The following is a 22,039-nucleotide window of genomic DNA, read 5'->3' on the forward strand; positions in this document are numbered from 1 at the left end:
GCCCAAATCCCACAGCCTGGCTAAGCTCACCTCCCTTCCCCACCCCCAACCCCTGCACGTGCTCCTTCTGAGCTCCCCCACAGAGGCTCCTTGTCCTCCACAAGGGGCTACTAAGCAGGGCCACCTGCAGTCACTGCCCCTCCTCTGACTGGGGTGCCCTACAGGAGGGAGCTATTCATCTTCCCTCCATCCTAGCCACACTCACTGGGTGTTGTTGCCAAAGAAACAGCTTGCAATAAGGCTCTAAGTGTTGCCACACACCTAGGGCGGGGGCTGCTCCCCACCCCGCCCCCACACTCCCACACCCCTGGGCCCGCAGGAACCTGTCAGGGAAGCTTGGGTGTACTGCATATAAGACTGAATCCACTTGTCTTTCCTGCTTAGAGGTAGCACGACAGCTCCACCTAGAACTGGGTGGATGGGGTGTGCGTGGAGGGCGCCCCACAGCAGGGCAGGGGCAGTTTGCAGCCTTGGAACCTACAATTTGGTCTTCTGTTTGTGGTCACAACCAATGAATGTGGAAACAGCCGTTTAAATGAGTGGGCATTCTTGCCTTTCCTCCTTGCTTCTCTTCCTCCCTCCCTTCCTTCCTCCTTTTTGGGTTCACTGGTACCTCAAAATCTCTTTGACCAGACCCTAAGATCTAGGCAATATGTCTACAGCCTGCTGGGTGACAGGCATGGTCACCCCTGCCTCCTTGGGGAGCTGCTGCACCATAGTCTCCTCCCTAAACCACAGAGGAAATCACACCCCTTCACAAATGCCTGGGGTCTCTCTCCACAAATGTGGCACAAATCCCTGGAATCCCAGAACAGGATGATAAAAGGGTTGTTAAAAGATGAGGCTAGCCAGGCAGTGGAGGCGCACGCCTTTAATCCCAGCACTCTGGAGGCAGAGGCAGGTGGATCTCTGTGAGTTCAAGGCCAGCCTAGTCTACAAAGCAAGTTCCAGGACAGGCTCCATAGGTTCTTGGAAACCCTGTCTCGAACAAAATGAAAGAAGGATATTAAGGAATAAAGAAAAAAAAGGAAAGGAAGGAAGGAAGGAAGGAAGGAAGGAAGGAAGGAAGGAAGGAAGGGAGGGATGAGGCTAGTCTGGGTTACGCAGTGAGACCCCATCTCAAACAACAAGAGAAGAGCAGGAAAGATGGCTCAGTGGCTGAAAGCATGTACTGCTCTTACAAAAGACCAGAATTCCATCCCTTGTACCTATTGACATAGCTCACAGCTACCTAGAACACTAGCTTCAGGGGATCTCACGCCCCCTTCTGGCCTCTGAGGGCACCCACACAAACACAACACACATACAGACAAACAGACACATACAAATAAAAATAAATTTAAACAAGTACGCAGGACCCCTGAACCCTCAAGACAGAATGAAGGACATTGCTTAAAACATGGCGTGGGGAAAGCGCTCTGGCAGGCTGATCCAAATCCTGAGGAATCCTGGGTGATCTGTTTTTGGGTGCCTATGTGAAACCCAGGACCTCACACACATTAGGCACACGCTCTACCACCGAGCAGCACTGCGATGCTCCCCTGTGGTTTTTCTGACCTGTGTAACCTCCCTCCTGTGGATTTCTTCAGGTCTGTATGCAGAGGTCTGAGTGTCTGGAGGTGTCAGAAGCACCTTGCCGACTCCCACAGGTCCATGTCTCCCTGTCTCCCTTCCGGGGAGCCAACCGTGCATCACTGCTGTTCTGAGATCCTTGACAGGCAGGAGCAGACATCAGCAGTCTTGAGCCCAGTTCAGAAAACATCGCGGGCTACTCAAGTGTGAAATTCAGGATGCCTGCTGCTGACACAATGTTGTTTTGTTTTGTTTATGAGCATTTGCTGGGTGGGTAGGGCAGAGGCCAAAAGAGGAAGCTGGTCCCCTGGAACTGGAGTTTCAGGCGGTTGTGAGCTGCCTGATGTGGGTGCTGCAGACTGAACTGGGACCCCTGGAAGAGCAGCAAGGACCTTTAACTGTTGAGCCATCTCTCCCGCTCTTTATGGTCCCGTCAAGACCATAGTTCAGACAAGCACTCTCCCCTCTCAGGAGCGCCATGACACGGTCCATTGGATGTTGAGACATCAGTCTCCCTATAAACACCGTGTTTTCTATGTACACATTCCTGTAAAAGATTAACTTGTAAGTTAGGCACAGCAGATTAACAATAATGACCAAAACTTGGAACAGTTATAAAATATGCTGCAATAAACTATTAAAATATATGAATTATTTATTTCTGAAATTTTCCATTTAGCATTTCAGACAACATTTGACGGCCAGTATCAAGAAGCCTTAGAAATACAAAGGATTGCCCTATGCAAATTTCACCAAATGTACCAAAAACGTATGCTTTCCGCAGCCCAGGACCTCAGTTCCATTCTGTCTCCAGGTTCCTTGAGTTCCTTCTGTCTCCTCTTGGGCACAGAGGCCATCTGTTCTGCACATGTTCCTTACCTGACGCACCTGGCTATATATCCCCGTGTGACATAATACGGCTGCATGTTAAGACACACACTAAGTCCCTCTCAGGGCTCACAACACTCCTGGGCTCAAGCATGTCTGCCAGGCAGCTCCACCTGTGCTGAGTCAACGTCCACACCTGTCATCAGAGACTTCCTGGCACTTGGTCCCGCCGGATGGCTTATGACTACAGAGGTTACGAGGCAAAGGTTTCCCAGATCCCTTTCCCATAGCCCCACAGCTCCTTGTCCTGCATGTTATTAAAACATGGGCTTGTAGTCACGCTCTATCGGTATCATAGCTCCTCATGCAGTAGGTGCCTCTCGGGTCCTTTGTGTGCGCCCTTGTCAGACTTCAGCATTTTCTTCCTTCCTGAAGCTACAGGAGTTCTCTGAGCTCAGCCTGTGCTTTCCAGTCCTGCGGCTCTGGACTAGGGAAAAAAACCTTTTATATCCTCTCTCTTTCTTATTTTATAATACTACATACAAATAAAATGCATCTAATAATGCATAATTATATACTAAGTGTCTAGTGATAGTAGCATGTTAATATAATATATAAATGGCTATATAATTATTAATTATACTTGCAACCCTCTGGAACTGGTGTATCATTAATGACATCACCGTTACAGCTTCTGTTGCCCTCACAAGAGTCCTCTTGGCTACACCCGTCCATACTCACACCTGCTGCTTCCACACGGAGCCTGAATCTTTGGTTTGTTTGTTTTTTTCTTTGAGCCAGAGTCCCCCTTTGTAGCCCAGGCTGGCGTCAAACTCACTACCCTCCCACCTCAGTTTCCCAAGTGAAGAGACTGCAGATATGTGCTACCTCACTGTCCACTTAAGTTTATCCGTTCCAAATGCCCTCCCTGAGTTATTTACCTTTAGATATCCCGTCTCCCCCCACCCCCGTGATCTGAGATAACACCTTTGCCACATATCAAGTCTCCAGATAAACTTGGACCCATTCCCAGACTGTCTATACTTCCGTGAGAGTGTGCACTCGAGGGCCATCAACAGCTCTGTAAGAAGTTGGAAAGTTGGCTAAGACACTGACTGCTCTGGTAAGGACCTGGGTTTAATTCCCAGCACCCACATTAGCTCACAGCTCAGGGAAGCTAATGCTCTCTTCGGGCCTCTCTGACCACTGAATGACTATGGAGCACACATATGTAGGCAAAACGCCCACACACATTAAAATAATAATCTTTAAAAGTAAAAAGATGAAATGACAGGGTAGTGGCACACATCTTTAATCCCAGCACTCAGAAGGCAGAGGCAGGAGGATGTCTATGAGTTTGAGGCCAGCCTGGTCTACCCAGTGACACCCTGTATTTTGTTTGTTATGTTGATTGGTTGTTTTGATTGTTTGTTTTGTTTTTTTGAGTCAGGGTTTCTCTGTGCAGTTCTGCAGTCCCGGAACTCACTCTGTGTTGCGGGAGGTCTTTCCGCTCCTCCAGCCTATAGCCACTGAGATACCAGCCCATTGGGGCGTGGTCTCTCTCCCATTAAAAAAGTGGCCACTTCCCTCTCCTCTCTCTCTTTACTTCCTGCTCCGCTGGCGACTAGACTCCCTTCCTGGTTGCGCAGAGGGCTGTTGTCTGGGACAGCAATCTGTAAGTTTTTTCCCCTTTAAATAAATACCACCCTATTAATCATAATTCCAAACTGGTGTGGCATTGTTTTGACTTACGCCTTCACCTGGCGCACAACGTGGGGTGCCATTTTGTTGTAATTGGGAGCTGCGGGGCTGCATCCCCAGCACCCCGGCCGCCTGCTAGCTTATGCCCCGAAATAACAACACACAAACTGTATTCATTTAAACACTGCTTGGCCCATTTCTATCTAGCCTCTTCTAGGCTAATTCTCACATATTAATTTAGCCCATTTCTAATCATCTGTATAGCACCGCTAGGTGTGCTTACCGGGAAGATTCTAGCCTACGTCCATCCTGGGTCAGAGCTTCATTGTGTGTGTCTGCCCGGGAGTGGGGAGCATGGTATCTCTGAGCTCACTTCCTTTTCCTCCCAGCATTCTGTTCTGTTTACTCCTCCCACCTATGTTTTAACCTATCAGGGCCAAGCAGTTTCTTTATTGCTTAACCAATGAAATCAACAGATTGATATATGACACTCCCACATCAACTCTGTAGGTTGGCCTTGAACTCACAGAGATCCACCTGCCTCTGCTTCCTGAATGCTGGGATTAAAGGCGTGCACTACCACTGCCTGGCAAAATAAACCTTAATTGTTTATAAATTGTATATGAATTACTTTGGTCATTTTGTTCTAGCAGCAAAACATGGACTGTGGCATACATCAGTGTCACTCCATATAGAATATTTTAACTTTTGAAGAGCCATATTGCTTCTGCTTTGCATTGTAACAAATTACTTAAAACAATCAACTTATACCCAGAAAAGTTTCATCCCTCGATTCACATAAATTTGCTTACATTTGTCTGGAAAGAAAAGGCAAGAGAAGGGCTGCCCCAAGAGGACTGGGTTCCAGGTCAGCTTTCAAAGCAGACATGATGATTGCTAAGGTGAAGAATTGCTACTGTCGCCTTGCTGTAAACCGTTCTTCCTGCGCCTTTGTGCCCTGAGCCTCCAAAGACGGAGGTCACAGACAGAGAAGTCTTATCTCCTCAGGGCTGGCCTTGAATTAATCTGTTTCAGACAGACAGTCAGACAGACAGTCGAGACTGATTATTTTGACTCATACCTTTAAGGACTCCACAGGCCCTCGGACGCGTGCCTGAAGCAAGGCCATACGTGGAAGGAAGCGCGGTGAGGTTAAACTGCTCATCTCACGGCCGCGGAGCAAAGAGAGGGGGTGGGGCCGCAGTGGGGCTCAGCTGGTAATAGAGTGTTGGCTGAGCATGTGTGAAGCCCGGGTTCACCCTCAGCACCCCACAACCCGGCATGCTGGCACATACCTGTGTCCCTAACACTCAGGAGGCAGAGGCAGGAAGATGGGAAACTCAGGGTCTCCTCAGCTGCACGGTGAGTTCTTGGAGTGGAGGGGAGAGGAGGAAGGACCAGGACCCACCATCTCTTGGAAGGACCCCCTCTTGTTCTAAGGTTCTCCCATTAGGCCCACATTTTAAAAGCTCCCCTACCTCTCAACAGCATGCCACAGGGAGGGACCAAGCCTTTAATGGGCCTTTGTGGGTGTTCAAGATCCCAACCACAGTGCTCACTGGAGAAAAGGATAAAACACTGTCACACTTAATACATCAGGAACATAGCAGTCACACAGTCAGTGCACACAGATGACTGGCAAATCAGGGCATGCACACTTATGCCAAGTTGGGCGTGTGTCATACACACGGGCCAGTGACTTCCCAGGCACTCAGCAGCCTTAGGTCATTTGTTGGATCTAGACTGGGTCTTCCATCATCCTGGCCCAGGGTTTGGGCTACCTCCCCTTGAGGCCTGTAGATGGAGGCCTGTGTCTACCAGGGCCCTTATGCTTCCTGTTGACGGCCCACACCTCCCTCCCCAGAGAAGCCCTGTACTCCAGAAGGCACGTGGTGGTAAAACCGTGGCGGTAGCTGGCGAGCTAGCAAGAAAGCACAGGAAGTTTCCATGGCTTTGGCAATTTGATCTAGGAAAATTGGTCTCTCCCATTTGGCTGACAGAAATCTGTTTATTCTTCAGACCGTAAAATGGCTTTTTCTTCTCAGTGGTGAACTTTCCTCTGCTTCTCAAATGTCCGACTTAGAAAGGTTCCGAGGGGACACACGCTGCATTTAACAAGGGCAGAGGAAGCGCGTGGGGCCTGGATGCTAATCAAAGGCCCTGTTGTTTTGGAGTTCTCCCATAGGTTAGCATTCCAGGCAGAAGCTGACTTTAACTGCCTTGACACGGACCCCACCTCTCTCTCCTCGTTCCCCTTCACCTTTTCCACAGAGGGCAGTGCTTAGGTTTCTGGCTGGGTGGAGTGTGTTCACCAGAGTTGCCCACTGCTCCTGAGCCAGCCCACCTGGCCCACCACAGAGCGGTAGGGTCCTGAGGCTGTGATGGCCCAAAGAGAAGCTGACAGTCATGGCTGCCCGGTGACCCAATGCAGTAAGTCAGTCTACACTCACAGAACAGGAGCTTCCAGTTTCCAGGGCGAGGTTCCTGCACCTAAGAGCGCTTGGGTTGCAGGGCTGGCTTCTCCTGCTGAGCCCCTGCCCCAGGGCAAGGTGGCCTCTTACCCAGAGCTTTGGCTCCTTTTCCTGGCTTGGCCTGATGCGGCAATTAAAAAAAAAAAAAAAAGAACCACTTTTCCCACTTTGTAACAGAATCCTTGTTTTCAACATTGCGGAAGCATGGTTTGTGCATGGAGACTCCTGTCCATCCCTCTGGCCTACCCTGTCCACAGCATCACCCTGCTGCAAGTGCCCTCGGGGGCTTTATAAGCACGTTTGCGAGCGTGCACAGGACATTTGCATCACTTTTTAAATACATATAGCTGCATTTGTCTGCTTGCAACCTTCTGAGAGGCTTTTGATAATCTTAAAAACTGTATTCAAACACATATTTAGAGTTTTATCCTCCTCTCAGCACCCAGGTCTACAGCACCGGGAGCATTTATGCTGTGGAGACATCCTCGGCACCAGCCGTCTCCAGGGCTCCTGATCAGCCTCAAATAGCAACTCAGCCCCACTGAACACTCAGCTTTTCTCCTGTCCCCAACCCCTGGCACTCTGATTCAGCTCTCTGTCCCAAAGGGTCTGATGATTATCCACAGCTCGCATAGAGTTCTGCGGGGCTGTCTTTTTTGAGAGTGGCTTCTGGAGGTGGGATACCTATGACGATTCAGACTGAAGCCAGAACCTTGTGACCGCCATGGAAGCACACTACCCCCGAGCTACAGTCTCACACTTTAGTTTCTTGAGATGGTGTGTCAAGTAGCCCAAGCTGGCCTTGAACTCTCTAGGCACCTCAGGTTGCTCTCAAACTCTTGATCCTCCTGCCTGCCTCAGGAGAACTGAAATAACATCACTCCCAGGGTGCACCGCACCCAGCTATGGCTGGCTGATGTCATTTACTGCAGCATTTCCAAGGCCTATGCACACTGCTGCAGATGCCACATACGGCACGTGAGTTACGTTCTGGTTTTCAGTATTCTAGAATGCATGCTGTGAACGTACTAAAGTCTTCTGAATCTATGAATACTCTCCATACAAATGCTGTCTAAGGAAAAAAAGGCTAGTTGGGAATATTGGTGCATGTCTGCAATCCCAGTACTTGGGAGGTGGAGGCAAGAGGATTAGGACCTTAATGTCATCCTCAGCTATACAGGCAGGTCCAGGCCAGGATGGGGTACATGAGATCCTATTTCAAACAACAACAATACACACTTATACACAAACACACACTGGGTTTGGTGGTGCATGCCTGGGGCCAACCTGGTTTGGTGGGATCCAGGCCAGGTGTAGTAGTTGCCTAGCATTTGAAAGACTCTGGGCTCCATCCCGAGCATGAAAACAAAAGGAAACAAAACCCTATGGGTGAGCAGCCTGTGCTGGGACAGGAAAGGACAGCATTCCAAGGCAGGTGACAGAATGGACTGGGACCTCCTCACTTGAGCCTTGCACTTAATGCCATGATAAAGCCCCGCAGGTCAGACAGCTCAGCCACTAACTAGGTAGGGTCATCAAACAGGTAAGTGAAAATGAGGTCACCTGTCCAAGGTGACCTGGGTCCTTGTGAGAAGAGGGTGTCTGGAGCAGAGCCAGAGGGAAGAGCCTGTGGAGACAGAGGAGAACACCACCTCCCAGCCAGGGAAATGCCTAGAGGGCTCTGCCTGCGGCACTTTGTCATGGCGGTCCAGGACACTAGTGCAGATGGTGACGCCTGGAGTGACCCCCAGGAGTGAAGTGAGAAACTTTTGGTATTTGAAGGCTGATATCAGCAGACTGCAGTGATGTGTCAACACGGAGGGAGGGTGAGGCAGGCCTGTCCCTGCGGGTTGAGGGCTTTCCTGGTGAGCAAGAGGCCATCGGATGGGCAGCTTACAGAGGTAGCCGATGCTCGGGGATGAGAACTCAGCACTGAGGACCCGCAGCCTCCTTTGTAGGCTTTTCTGAGAGTGGGTGCTTGTTTGACTCTGTGGTACTGGGGGTGGAACCCAGAGCCTGTAGCCGCTAAGCAAGCGTTCTCCCACTGAGCCAAGCTCACAACCCATAGCTGCAGAGTTCTCGGTCCATAGCACTTCACAGATGGGTCTCGACACACCCCTATACTTAAGCAAATGAAAAACAAAAATCAGGAGATGGCTTTTCATCTGCTCCTGGGTGGGAGAGGCTGCATCACTGCACCGCCAGCCTGGTACACACACAGGAAGCAGAGTGAAGCAGACCGTCTAAGCCCTGCTCTCCAGGAGGCAATTCACTGCAGAGCAAGCCTGGGACATGGGGATGTGAGGTGTGCAGAAGGGCCACGGTCATGGGGTGGGAGAGCACCAGCCAGGCTGAGCCAACTGCAAGAAGAGCCAGCCTCTGCAAGTCAAGGACAAGCTTAAATAAACCCCTGGCGTACAGAGCTTGGTCCCTCTAGATAAGCTATGCAAAGCCTTGTTACTGAGAGGAAAGAGATGGTCTCAGAAAGACCCAAGCTTGAGAGTTCAGGCTATTCCTTACAAGTCTGTCTCCCCCTATCCTCCTCCACCCCCACAAAGCTGGACCCAGGCTGCTATGACATTGGTTGTTGGTCAAAGGCGAAGCAACACCAGGGCTGGGCTCCAGCAGTTCCACCTATCTATCCCCAGTGATATCTCAGGGATTTCATTAGCTGCTGTGTTTTGGAGAGGAGGGGTCAGTCTGCACAGGAAAGCTGCTGAGGTGGTCCAGAAGTCTGGAGGCCTCCAGGGTGTTGATGCCTCAGAGAGAACTGGCCAAACACAGCATGGGAGTCCCATTTCCTGGCTGGGCAGAGGCACAGGATCAGGCCTCAAAAACATCATGGAAGGTACCCTCTTCTTCAGTGCTTTTTCTGGAGCCTGAGGCAGCTCCATCCAGCTTGGAGTCATGTCCTGGGGACCCAGCCAACCCAAACACCCTTGTTTGTGTGGGTGGGCCTTTCTCAGCCAGAGCAGAGTTGCAGAAGGTCAAAGGGGGTTCAGCAGCCCCTTGACAGCAAACCCACACTGGCAGGCTGTTCCTGTGGGCACCATGCTATCGACCCCTGAACCCAGTATCTCCCAGACCTCTGCACATGCGCTCACACACCACAGGCCAAGGGCACACCATTGCCCTCTTCATCCACCAGGTGTCCTGTCACCTTACACACACACACACACACACACACACACACACACACACACACCTCGGATGGTTACTGTCTTGACCCTGGCCTGGACCCGTGAGTCCAAAGGACCACACCCAGTCTATGACATATTATCATCCAGAGAGAATGAACAAGATCATCATTTGGGCTGCAGAAGAAAGGTCAAAGTTCAGCACCCCCCCCAAGGATGAGAATCTACAGGTCGTTTGTTTTTGTTTGTTTGTTTGTTTTTGTTCCTCTTCTGGAACATGGTTCTTCCTCTGGAAGCTGGGTGGTAGTCACAGACTCCCTAATAAACAATACACTTGGGAATCAATACTGCTACTGAGCTTCTGAAGCCAGACCAGAGAGGATAGCACAGTGCTACCTTGTGCCCTGAGTCAGTCAGAAAGTCTCAGGCTTTCAGGTCAGGCGAGGGCACCTCCAGACAGAAGGTGAAGAAGCCCTGAGACTCGGGAAGTTGTCCAGCTGGTTGTTCCAGCAGTGGGAGTTCCTCAGAATCCCTGGATTCAAGCTCTGTTGGAGTTCTTACCCACACAAAAGATGATATATTAGAATGTGGGGAGCTGGAGAGATTAATAGAAGCAGGTTAACTTGAGTCATAAGAGCTGGCTGGGGATAAGCCTAAGCTAAAGGCCAAGCTTTCATAATCAATATGAAGTCTCTGAGTCATTATTTGGGAGCTGGCGGTCCTGACAAGAAAGTACTGCTCCATTTGGTGTCCAACATGTGGCATGACCTTATGAACAGAGAAGTCACGCTAGCCAGTGCCTTCATAATCACTTGCTGGGCCTCTCCTTGAACACTCACAACAGCTGACTGGGGCATGCAGGGGCTCTGGAAAGTGGATTCAGCAAATGCCTAGTGCTGGGGAGGTAAACATGGCTCCCACTGGTAACCACCATCATGAAGCTAAGCTCTCAGGGAACCAAGGAGGGGTGGAGCCAGCAGTCATGCCATACAGCGGGAGGATCTAACTGCCATCTAAGGGTTTAAGATTTACCTCACACATTCAGAGACATCATCATCATCATCATAACGATAATAATAATAATAATAATAATGATGATGATGATAGATGATAATACAGCTAACTCTCCTAGGACTTGACCATTATCCCAATTTTCTTAGAGTCACCTAAAGATGCCATCACCCCCAGACAACAAAAAGCAGTCTAGAGAACACAACACCCACATTCCCAAGAAGTAGAGTGCGTGGTTTCGAGTCGTCTGGTGGATGTTTGCTGTTGTTTAGGGTAGATTAATTGCAATTTGTTATTGGTCACGGCCAGAAAAAAAAACTAAACAAAGGCAGTTAGACTCAAGGATCTCTTTCTGAAAAAAAGGGGATATAGAAATGATAGGGAAAAAGGGTGGTTTATTGAATCTACTTTTAGACTAAAAAAGCAACTGCTAATCTAAAATATTTTACATTTGTACGGATTTTTGTATATGGATTAAATTTAAGGTTATTTTTATTATACTATATATATTTTTCTATTCTTGTTTAAGGTATAGTACCTATACAGCTCATTTAACAATGTAATGTAAATTTATAGTCCTTTAAAGTTATTATTACAAACTATTTAGGATAGTTAAGAAATAAACATCTAACAACAAAATTTATGACCATGTTAGGTATGTTTTCTAGGCTGGCAGAGATATATTTTGGATAGACAGATAGTCTTCAAACACTTCAGAGACCTACAGAATATGGCATTTAAAAAGGTTGAATAACATCAGGCTTTTCATGACAGTGAGGCACATCTACTCCTGGAGGCACCAATCCACTTCAAAAAAACAAAAAGCATGATGAGCATCGAAGAACCCCCATATGAGTTTTCTTTCAGTGTGGAAAGCTAGCCCCTGGGCAAGATACTGCCCTTGCTTCAACTGCTGACTGTATGCGGCCCAATTTGGATGAACGGGACACAAAAGAAGGTGATTGGTGAACTTGGCAAAGTCAAGGTAGGAAAAATTCCTACTTCACAGAAAAATTGGTCAGATATTCTAGGCCTATAGGCTGAAAATGCATGCCTCAACATTGCAGAGGAAATTTGGGGGTGACTGCCCAGGCAGCCAGCTGTCTCTGTCATTTCTATAGTTTTAGAAGTAGTTTGCTCTGCACTTCCTGCTTACTCAAGTAATATTATACCCTTCTTGGGTCTCTGATGGCATTGAAGAATAGGTAGGTATAGTTTTAATATGTTTCCCTGTTACCAAATTTTAAAAAATTAAAGAGATAAGATAAAAAATTAAAAAAATAAGAGATATAAAATTTATAAAGTCAAGAAACATGAAATCTTAAGTTGTTTATCTAAGAAGATGTTTTAAGGTTTAAAGAGATACTTTTAGGATGCTAATACAAATTATAATAGAAAATGGTTTAGGTGTAAACCTTTGGATTCACTAAGATAGGATATATAATATTGTACTTTCTCCAAATTTGCCAAATAAATATGGACTATACATCGTGAATGTAATTCTTGCCTAATAATTGTTCTCATTGTATATAGCTTTACTATGTTAGAGTTAAAACTTTTCCTTTCTATTTAGACAAAAAGGAGGAAATGTTGTAGGATAATATTTTTGTACACTGTGAAGATATGTCACTGTGATTGGTTTAGTAAAAAGTGAATGGCCAGTAGCTGGGCAGGAGAGAATAGGTAATATTTCCAGGGATAGAGAGAAAGAGGAGGAGGAATGTAGGATTTTGCCAGCAGACTGAGAGCAAGACATGCCATACTGAGGAAAGGTAAAAGTCACATGGCAGAGTGTATATTAGTAGAAGCAGGTTAATTTGAGTTACAAGAGCTCATTGGGGATAATCCTAAACTAAAGGTTAAACTTTCATAATTAATAAGAAGTCTCCATGTTGTTATTTGGGAGCCTCCAATCCAAAGATAGTCCAACAAGAAATCTTTCTACATGGGGATCATAGGAATGCACCTCTATGCCCAGATTACAATGTCCAAATTGATGTTTGAAGTCACTGCATGTTGACTTAGTATGCAGTCATAGGTAACTGTTTCATAACAGAATACAGAGCCAGGAATGCATGACCATATAGATGCTACAAAGGTGGTTCTCAACATGTGGGTCACAACCCTTCGGGGTTGTTGAACAGCCATTTCACAGAGGTCACCTAAGACCATCAGAAAGCAGATATCTACATTATGATTCAAAACAGTAGCAAAATTACAGTTATGAAGTAGCAACAAAAATGATTTTATGGTTGTGGTCACCACAACATGAGGGTCTCAGCATTAGGAAGGTTGAGAACCACTGGCCTACAATATTTCAGTCTAGATAAACTGAGGGAGGAAGTGGATCCTGGCTCTTTCCCATCAGCACACGCAAAAAGGCCTGGTGGTGCCCATGTTAACCCAGCTCTGGAGAGCCATGGTCAGGAGAACCTGGAGCTGAGAAAGCTTCTGGAAGACCCAGAGAATATGTTCATGACTTGGTGCAAGCAGTGAAAGGACACAAAAAATATAAAAGATAAAATTTAGAAATTAAAAAATTAGAGATTATCTAAGTCAGGCAGTGGTGGTGTTTACCTTTAATCCCAGAACTCAGGACACAGAGGCAGGTGGATCTCTGTGAGTTCAAGTCAGCCTGGTCTACAGAATGAGTTCCAGGACAGTCAGTACTGATATACAAAGGAACCCTGTCTTGAAAAAAAATTAGAGTTTATCAAAATTATAAATGTGTTTCTCAAAGACATCATTTTTCAATTAAAAACATCTTACAATGAACTTTTATCTTTAGCTTTTTTCTAATATACTTATTTTTATTTTATGTGTGTTGCCTGTATGTATGTCTGTATACCATACAATACCCCGTGCCTGTGGAGGCCAGAAGAGGATGCTGCATCCTCTGGAACTGGGGTTACAAAGGCTGTGAGCCACAGGGTGAGTACTGGAAATGGACCTCCAGTCCTCTGCAAGAGTAGCCAGCGCTCTCAAACACTGAACCAGCTCTCTTCGATTGTTAAATTCCATTTATTTCTTTATTGTGTGAGTGTACACATGCACACATGTGCCACAGCGCCTGCAGGCATCAACAGCTTTCAAGAATAGGTTTCCTCTTTCCACTGTGTGAGTCCTGGTCACCAAACTCAGGTCATCCAGCTGGTTGCCCTTTACTCAGCAAGCCAGCTCATCATCCCTGAATGGCAGAAGATTTGAACAGAGATTTCACAAAAGAAGATTCACAAACGAGAATGTGTCCTTCCCAAGCAGTGAGGAGGGATTTGGCAGTCAGGCAAACACAAATGAGAACTGTGACCTCTGTGTGCCCGTTAGAGCAGCTAAAATAAAAGACCGACGCTGAGTGTCGGTGAGGACACAGCAAGTGGGACTCTCATGACGGCCGCTGTGGATGCCACACAGTAAAATCACTTTGGAAGCAACTTTGCAGTTTCTTATAAAGTTAAGTATATACCACTGAGACGGCTCGGCTGGAGAAGAAGAACTATGGATCGAAATAGATACTCATTTGTAGGCTCATGCTCAACGGTGTTTGTCAGGTTAACTCCAGGAAGCAGTTTGCCAGCTGAAGCAACTGGACATCCATACCATGATCTCTGTTGAAAGAGTTCAGTGAGACACAGAAGGCTCCGTGCAAAGGAGGCAGAGCGTGCTGCAGAGCAGACCAGCACATACTTCCATGGGGTGTGGGTTGACAATGGCCAAAGTCACCGCCTGCCACCTAATCTATATTTTAAGCAGAATTTAAACTTGCTGATGTCCCTGGAACGAGCAGATTCACTGAAGGCTTTTTTTTTCTGTTGGGGTGACTGACAGCCTGTGCACTGACAGATGTGACCATATAGGAGGGAGCAATCATGTGCCTTTGTTCTTTATCAGAAAGCTTCCTCCAGACAGTCATATTTATGAGGCGCAGGAGTCCTGGAACCAGGTGTAGGTAGTCATCCATTAACGAACTTCTGAGCAGCCTAGGATGTTTTATCTCCTCCCAGAAACAGAGATATGACTCAGGTCCTTTCCCACGGGGCAGTAATTAGAGCCTGCTGTCTTGGCTTCACAAGTGTTGATTATAAGAGGGTCAGCCCCAATGTTCGCTAATCCCACTAGTACCTAGCTAGTCATCTAACACATAGGCAAAGAAAACCTCAGCTTCAATCTGTTCCTTCTACAAAAATTAAAACAAAATGAAATTGTAGATATAGTTCATGTGTGTGTGTTCACAGATGCACAATCAAAATGGAATTGTGTGTATAGTTCATGTGTGTGTGTTCACAGGTGCACAATCAAAATGGAATTGTGGGTATAGTTCGTGTGTGTGTGTTCACAGATGCACAATCAAAATAGAATTGTGGGTATAGTTCGTGATATGGGCACTCACACACGGGGAGGTTCTTTTTGCTTGGTTGTTTTGTATTTTGTTTTTGAGACAGGGTATTACTATGTAGCCTTGACTGTTCTGGAACTAGCTCTTGTAGATCAGGCTAGCCTCGAACTCACAGAGGTCTGCCTGCCTCTGTTTCCCAAGGGCTGGGATTTGGCTTTTGAGACAGGATGTAATTGGCTGGCTTCACAGCGATCCTCCTACCTCAGTCTCCTGGTGCAGGGATCACAGACAGAAGTGACCATGCCCGACTTAAGGCTCCATTTTTAAATTAAACAGCCCCTGATGACTGTCCTCGCAGGGATCATCCAGCCATCAAGGGAGATGGACAGACAAGACCAGCATCTGGAGCACAGAAAGCGGGATGTCCGAGTGCTGTCGGATGGTAAGCCAATACATGACACTGAAATGATTTGCCACCAGATGGCCTGCCCCTGAGAGTGCTCCCAGCTCCTGCTGCTGTCACAGTCTGCAGCACAGCCCTGGGCAGACCCACAAACAACGACCTGCATCTTGCTGCAGACGGACAACCGGAGCACCAGTAAGCTAAAACCCCAGCGACGGCTGTTGCTGGCAGTGCACTTTCTCTGTGTGGCACCAGGATGCACTGGCTAGCTGGCACACCCTTCCCGCCTCACTGCCTTCAGAGAGCCAGGTCAGCTGGCATCTCATGCCACATCAGGACATGTAATGGAAGAAGCCTGGAACATTCCCTCACACCTACATGAGCCTTGGCATGTGGAGTGATCAGACCTGGTGGCTATCACCAGGGCTTGGGGTGGGAGTCATTAAGGAGGCCTGGTGTCTCATACACAGCCTGCACTCCTCCTCTGCTCCAAACCTCTGGGAATGTACAGAAGGGTGCTTTCCTTTGCTGCTAAGCACTTGTGGGAATGTCTTAAGGGAATGGGTTAAGGAACTGTATATGGGTACTTTGCCTACACATATGTCTGGAGCCCTAGAAGGGCAGAAGAGGGTGTCAGATCTCCTGGAACTGGAGTTACAGACAGTAGTAAGCCACCATGAAGGTACTAGGAATTGAACCTGGGTCCTCTAGAAGAGCAGCCAATGCTCTTAACCACCAAGTCATCTTTCCAGGTTGTTTTGTTTTGTTTGAAGATCATTTAACCACATGGGTTTTCTTTTTCTTTTTCTTTTTTTTTTTGGAAACCAGAACATTTATTTTATGACAGATTGAAATCCTCAAGATGAACTGGATGCTGCAACAGCTGCCCTCTTGGGTTTAGGGGTTGTCCCTTCACGGAATCCACGCCTGAATCTTCGGTAGACAATTTTTAGGTGCCTCATCCGCCCAGTCCCGGTAGTGTTTCGTCTCTTAGCCTTGGCACTCCAGTTATACTTTCTCTTGCGCTTGGCAGGGTAGCCGCATTTGCCACAGGTAGACTTCTGAAGGTGGTAGGCCTTAGAGCCACAGCGGCGGCACAACGTGTGCGTCTTGTTGCGACGCTTTCTGAAGGATGACGTTCCTTTCGTCATCTTGCTTCTGCCGCTGAGGCCAAAGACACAGGAAGAGCACCACATGGGTTTTCAAAATGTCATAGTAACCAAGTTCCGGTGGAAACTACTGTAGGGAGAGGAACATGGCCCGGGACATGTGCCAGGTAGGCGGTGTCAAACGGTGCCCCTAGATAGCTGCTAGATGTGGGCTAGAGTTAGTCTTAAGTTTCCTCATTGAGCACAGTTGTGCGGCTTGTGTCTCTTGATGTCTGGAGAGCAGATGGGAGGCCACCATATGCTTCCTTGAGAATGGAACTCCCATGCACCTACTACTTAGACTCTTATTGCCCAGATCAGGGTGCTGACGGGACTGCCACCAAGGAATGTATAGATCCCAAGTGGCTTCCCTCTGAGTCGTGAAGAATGAATCCTTGCACTGTCTCTGCTATAGAAATCAAACTCTGTCCCCCATCAGAGATCTGTGAGTCCTGCTGAGGTCTTCTAGAAGAAATTATGTGGATGGTCCCAATCACCAACCTACCTGGTAGACAAAGGGCTACCAAGACCCTAGCCCTTAGGAAGCAACTGGGACTCAGGAGATGTCTTCTGGAAGATGGGAGAAATGTCGCTACCCAAGTCCCTGTCCCAAAGATAGATGCTGGATTTGGTTGGGCCTCATCTCGGGGCAGCTCCACGTTAGGAGTTCTCAGCCTCTCCTCTGTCTTGATAGCTCTTGGCCTCAGTGTGCTTGTGCAGAAGAGTTCTGGGGTAAGTCCAGCACTGGACAATCAAGGTGCCCAGGCCCCACACTCTAGGCCACTCTAGTCATGGCCTCCCTTTCACAGGCAGACTGGCTCTCCACGGTCAGGTGGCCTCTCTCTTTTGCCTGGGGGCTCCCTCTCTCCCTTAAGAGCCTTCTCCCTAATTTTCCTCCTACAAAGTACCCCCTAGAATACTTCCAGTAACCATTCTGAGGTTCATGGTTGAGTTTCCCAAGATACCAAGCTCAGACATTACCAGGAGTGTGTGCAGAGTCTGTTTTCCCTTGAAGAAACGTGGGATCCATACAGATATGACCCATCCTTTCAGAACTGCACTCTCGTGCCTGAGAGCAGACAATAGAGCACACGCTGCTGGTGAGTGGCAGGTAGTGGGAGTGTCCAGGAATGGTTCTCACACTCCATGCCTTGTGCTGGAGTCTGACAGTCCCTCAGACTCTCAGCATTGGGAGGCAAGCACAGCGGTGCACTCCTTTAACCCCAATACTTGACAGGCATAGGCAGGTGGATTTCTGTGAGTTCAGGTCAAGCGTGGTCTACACAGCGAGCTCCAGGCCAGCCCGGGCTACACAGTGAGACTTTGTCCAAATAAACAACCAAACAAATAAATAAGCACGTGTTGGAATCCTCCCCGTAAGGTGAAAGTGTTGTGGGTTGAAGCAGTGACTCAGTCACTGGGCCAGAAACACTGCCTGTGACTTGCATGTCTGTGTGTCTGTGTCTTGGTTTTCCTTCGTGGTTCTTGTTTCTGTCCCCCTCCCTGTAGCAGGCCATAGGGCCTAGAATCGCCTCCCTGAGGGATGCATAGCAAGTCTTCCCACCCTTGTGTCCTGCCCCCTTACCCGACCTCAAAGAAAGACCAAGGAAACAGGCCCTGCTGAGCTCCCCACCCAGGCTATTTTAGCCTTAGACATTCAAAGAACTCCCTACAAAACAACAAAAGGACAGGGTTTGGGGGAGTGTCCAAATCACCCAAATCACTACACACACACAGGGGTGCCTGCGGATGGTACCCGGAAAAGGCGTGGAGCGCACTCCCTCCTCCCACGCCTCCTTACATCCCTTCATCTGTTATCTGTCACGTTCTTTAAAATAAATGGTAACTATAAATGTTCCCTGGCTTCTGTGTTCCCTCAAACAAACTAACCAGTCCTAAGGAGAGGGCTATAGACTCCTCTGTCGTGGCCAACAGATCCCAAGTTGAAACCAAATTGGAGGACACTGGGTGGCTGCAGAACTCTCCGTCTGCTTGGAGGTGGAGAAAAATTCTCACACCGCTTAGGACCGTATGGGGCAGAGGGAAAGCAGGAAGCTTGTTTTCTCAGCACAAGGTCTGTGTCTGTGAGTTTTCAGCCCTACGACAAAATACCTGGTGTAGGCCACAGATGAGAAAAAGAGGCTTGGGCTGGTAAGAGGGCTCCTTGGGCAAAAGCACTAGCCTGACGACCCGAGTTCAAGTCCCAGAACCACAGAAATGTGGAAGGAGAGAAACGATGCCATGAAGTTGTCCTCCGACCGCCACACATGTCCCCTCCACTAATAATAATAACACATGTAAAAACAAATTTTAAAAGAGGTTTGTTTAGCTCACAACGTTGGAGGTTCAAATGCATGCTGCCCACATCCTTGCGGCCGGTTGATGCTACGCTATGGCATGGCACATGGCAAAGGCACTAGCGTGTGCAGGACTCAGCAGCCACATCTTCAACAGGAAGAACAAAAAGTCAGATGCTGGCTCCCTCATCTGAGAAATCCAGGGCCCATAAAGACCACAGTAGTCTCTTCTGAGAACAGAGCCTCCAGCGACCCTCCAGACTCGACCCTTTAAAGGGCCAAGGGCACACCACCTTTCAATACCACCACTCGAGGAACCAAGTTTTCTTTATTTCTTTTGTCTTTCCTTTCTTTCCCATTTGTTTTTGTTTTGAGACATGGCTTCTCTGTATAACCCTAACTGTCCTGTAACTCACTCTGTAGACCAGGCTGGCCTTGAACTCAGAGATCCGCCTTTCCCTGACTCATGAATGCTGGCACCGAAGATGTGCTCCACCACTCCCGGCTCAACTTATCTTTTTCAATATAATATTTTTAGTAATTCCTTGAGAATGTCATGCATTCATACCATGATTTTGTTCATAATTCCCCTCAGACCAATTCCCTCCCAACTTAATGTCCTTTTTTATTTTAGATTTACTTTCCTTTTATCTGTATGTGTGTTGCTCAGATGCATGTCTGTGTACCACATTCATGCCTGGTGGCCTCAGCGTCCAGGAGAATATCAAATTCCCTAGAACTGGGATTATGGAGCAACAGGCAGTTGTGAAGTATCCTGTAGGTGCTGGGACTCAAACCTGGGTCCTTGGAAAGAGCAGCAAGTACTCTTAACCACTGAACCACCTTTATAGCCAACTCCCCCCCTTTTATAACCCACCAAGTTCACTTTATGCTGCACATGTTCTCATGAGTGTGGGGCTCCCCATCCCCTGGAGGATGGTTGACACACCAGGAGCCATAATGGAAAGCAGCCCCCCTCCCCCAGAAGCCATCAACTGTCACTGTCCCCCAGTTATGGGGGGGGGGGCTTCTAGGTCCTTCCCCTCCCCGTGGTGGAGTGCTAACTGGCTTGATCTTGTGCAGGCCACCACAACTGCTTGAGTTTATGGCTGATCCTGTCCAGAAGACACCGTTTAACCCTGTTTCTCCCAACCTCTGGTTCTTATGATCTTAATGTCAGCTCTTCCAAAACGGCCCCTGAACCCTGGGGAAGGGATTTGGATATGTACTTTTGTCTGTGGCCCAACACTACAGACAGTTATTCTCTGTGTTTGGCCAAATGTGTGCTTCCGTGTCAAGCACCGTCCACTGCTCCGAGACTTCTCTGATCGCTGGGTAGAGAAATGTTGATTTAGAGAATCAGCATGTCTTCTAAGCTACTCGACCTACAGTACTCTGTGCACCGGAACACACTAAGACATGTTATTTAGCTGAGCCTACTATAGCAAGGTGCCAGAGACCGACCGGCTTAAACAGGATGGTGACACTGGAGTCCCTCACAGCAGCCAGGGTGGCAGCAGAAGCGTCTTCAGGGAAAGCCCAGGCTGAAGGCAGGGAGGCCTTCTGGCGACTGTTTAGAAGAGCCACAGGTGACCACTCTCAGGGTTCTTCAGTCCCTGCCTCTAACTAGCTGCTCTTTGGAGGATTTCCCATTTTTGCCTGCAATTCTCTGTTTTGTTCTCTCTCTCTCTCTCTCTCTCTCTCTCTCTCTCTCTCTCTCTCTCTCTCTCTCTCTCTCTCCTCCCTCCCTCCTTCCCTCCCCCACCCCACAGGTGTATGTGGTGGTAAGCACCTGCACTCACAGTACTCTGGAGAGGTTGAGCAGGAACATCATGAATTTTCAATTCAGTCTGGGCTACTTAGCATGACTAGCCTAAGGAAAACAAAAACAAACAAGCAAACCACAGCAACAGGGTGTAGCCCCTTGAGGCTCAGCTACGGAGAGACTGGGCTGGACCTCTGCCCTACACTGAGAAACTTCTGGTCTGTAACAGGAACCTCAGTGATTCACTGATAGGAGTCTCTATTTTGGCAAGTCCGTCATGGTGTCTGAGTGAGCCATGACCCTGGACAGGTCTGGCAGAGCCCTCGAGACTGTCTTGTCTGATGGTCCTGACCTTGCTCTTGCTGGCACAGATCTACTTGATCTGGCTGTCTCTTCAGTCTGCCTCAAGTGTAACTTTGCAATGATTCCTGGATCTAAGGGTAACTAAGCCATTCTCAGGGGAGCTAGGCAGTTTTAGACTGGTGGCCATGCCTCACACTGTCCTGAGCTCTTCTGAGGTCTGGAGCACTTCCTTTCCCTTTCAGTCCCAAGGATCCTGTGCATCTGCATCTGCAGCTCCTGTCTGCATGGGACCTGCTCCCTGCACCCCAGACAGGGTTTCTCTGTGTAGCCATGGCTGTCCTGGAACTCACTCGTAGACCAGGCTGGCATCAAACTCACAGAGATCTGCCTGCCTCTGCCTCCTGAGTGCTGGTGCCACTCCAATCAGTTTACAAGGGACTCTTAAAGACAGTCTGGCACAATATATGCTCTCTCCAACTCAATGATACGTGGCTCTGACCTGTCAGACACACAGCAAATACTTTATAGAAATAAATAGCGAGCCAGGCAGTGGTGGCACACACCTTTAATCCCAGTACTCGGGAGGCAAAGACAGGCTAATCTCTGTGAGTTAGAGACCAACCTGGCTCCGAAGCTTCAGAAAGATCCTATCTCAAAAAACAAAACAAAAAAGAAAAGAAAGAAGGAAGAAAGGAAGGAAGAAGGAAGGAAGGAAGGAAGGAAGGAAGGAAGGAAGGAAGGAAGACTGAGCAGAGCCCTGATTGCACCCTTAAATTATGAGCAGGGGGTCCCCATCCAGGACAGACCCACTGATGATGGCATGCTCCATCTCCCTTATGCCTGTCCATGCCTGACTTCCACAGACCAAGGTGTCCCTGAGCACAGTCAGCCAAAGGCAGGAAAAAGGCCATGGTTGACTGAGCTGAGACCTTCCAGTATCCTTACCAGAAAATGACCAGCCACCAGAAACCTTAAAACTCAAACAGTGGATCCCTGCAGTGGGTACCTGGTGGCTGCTTCCTGCTGCTATTCTTCAGGCACTGCCCTGACTCCAAACTCCTGAGCAGCGA

General features: G+C 48.2%; 1 protein-coding gene across 1 annotated transcript; it reads right to left on the bottom strand.

The window, feature by feature from the left end:
* Window positions 1-16,270: 16,270 nt before the first annotated feature.
* Window positions 16,271-16,626, bottom strand: LOC142839740 (large ribosomal subunit protein eL37-like). Its single transcript, XM_075956019.1, has one exon. It carries the CDS (start codon window positions 16,605-16,607, stop codon window positions 16,314-16,316), a length of 294 nt encoding a protein of 97 aa, XP_075812134.1. The 5' UTR covers window positions 16,608-16,626; the 3' UTR covers window positions 16,271-16,313.
* Window positions 16,627-22,039: the final 5,413 nt, after the last annotated feature.

The sequence above is a fragment of the Microtus pennsylvanicus genome, chromosome 1 (assembly GCF_037038515.1).
Source record: "Microtus pennsylvanicus isolate mMicPen1 chromosome 1, mMicPen1.hap1, whole genome shotgun sequence".
NCBI lineage: Eukaryota > Metazoa > Chordata > Mammalia > Rodentia > Cricetidae > Microtus > Microtus pennsylvanicus.

What these genes read in the sequence shown, in the direction of transcription:
- LOC142839740 (XM_075956019.1), bottom strand. Translation starts at nt 16,607, where the DNA reads ATGACGAAAGGAACGTCATCCTTCAGAAAGCGTCGCAACAAGACGCAC.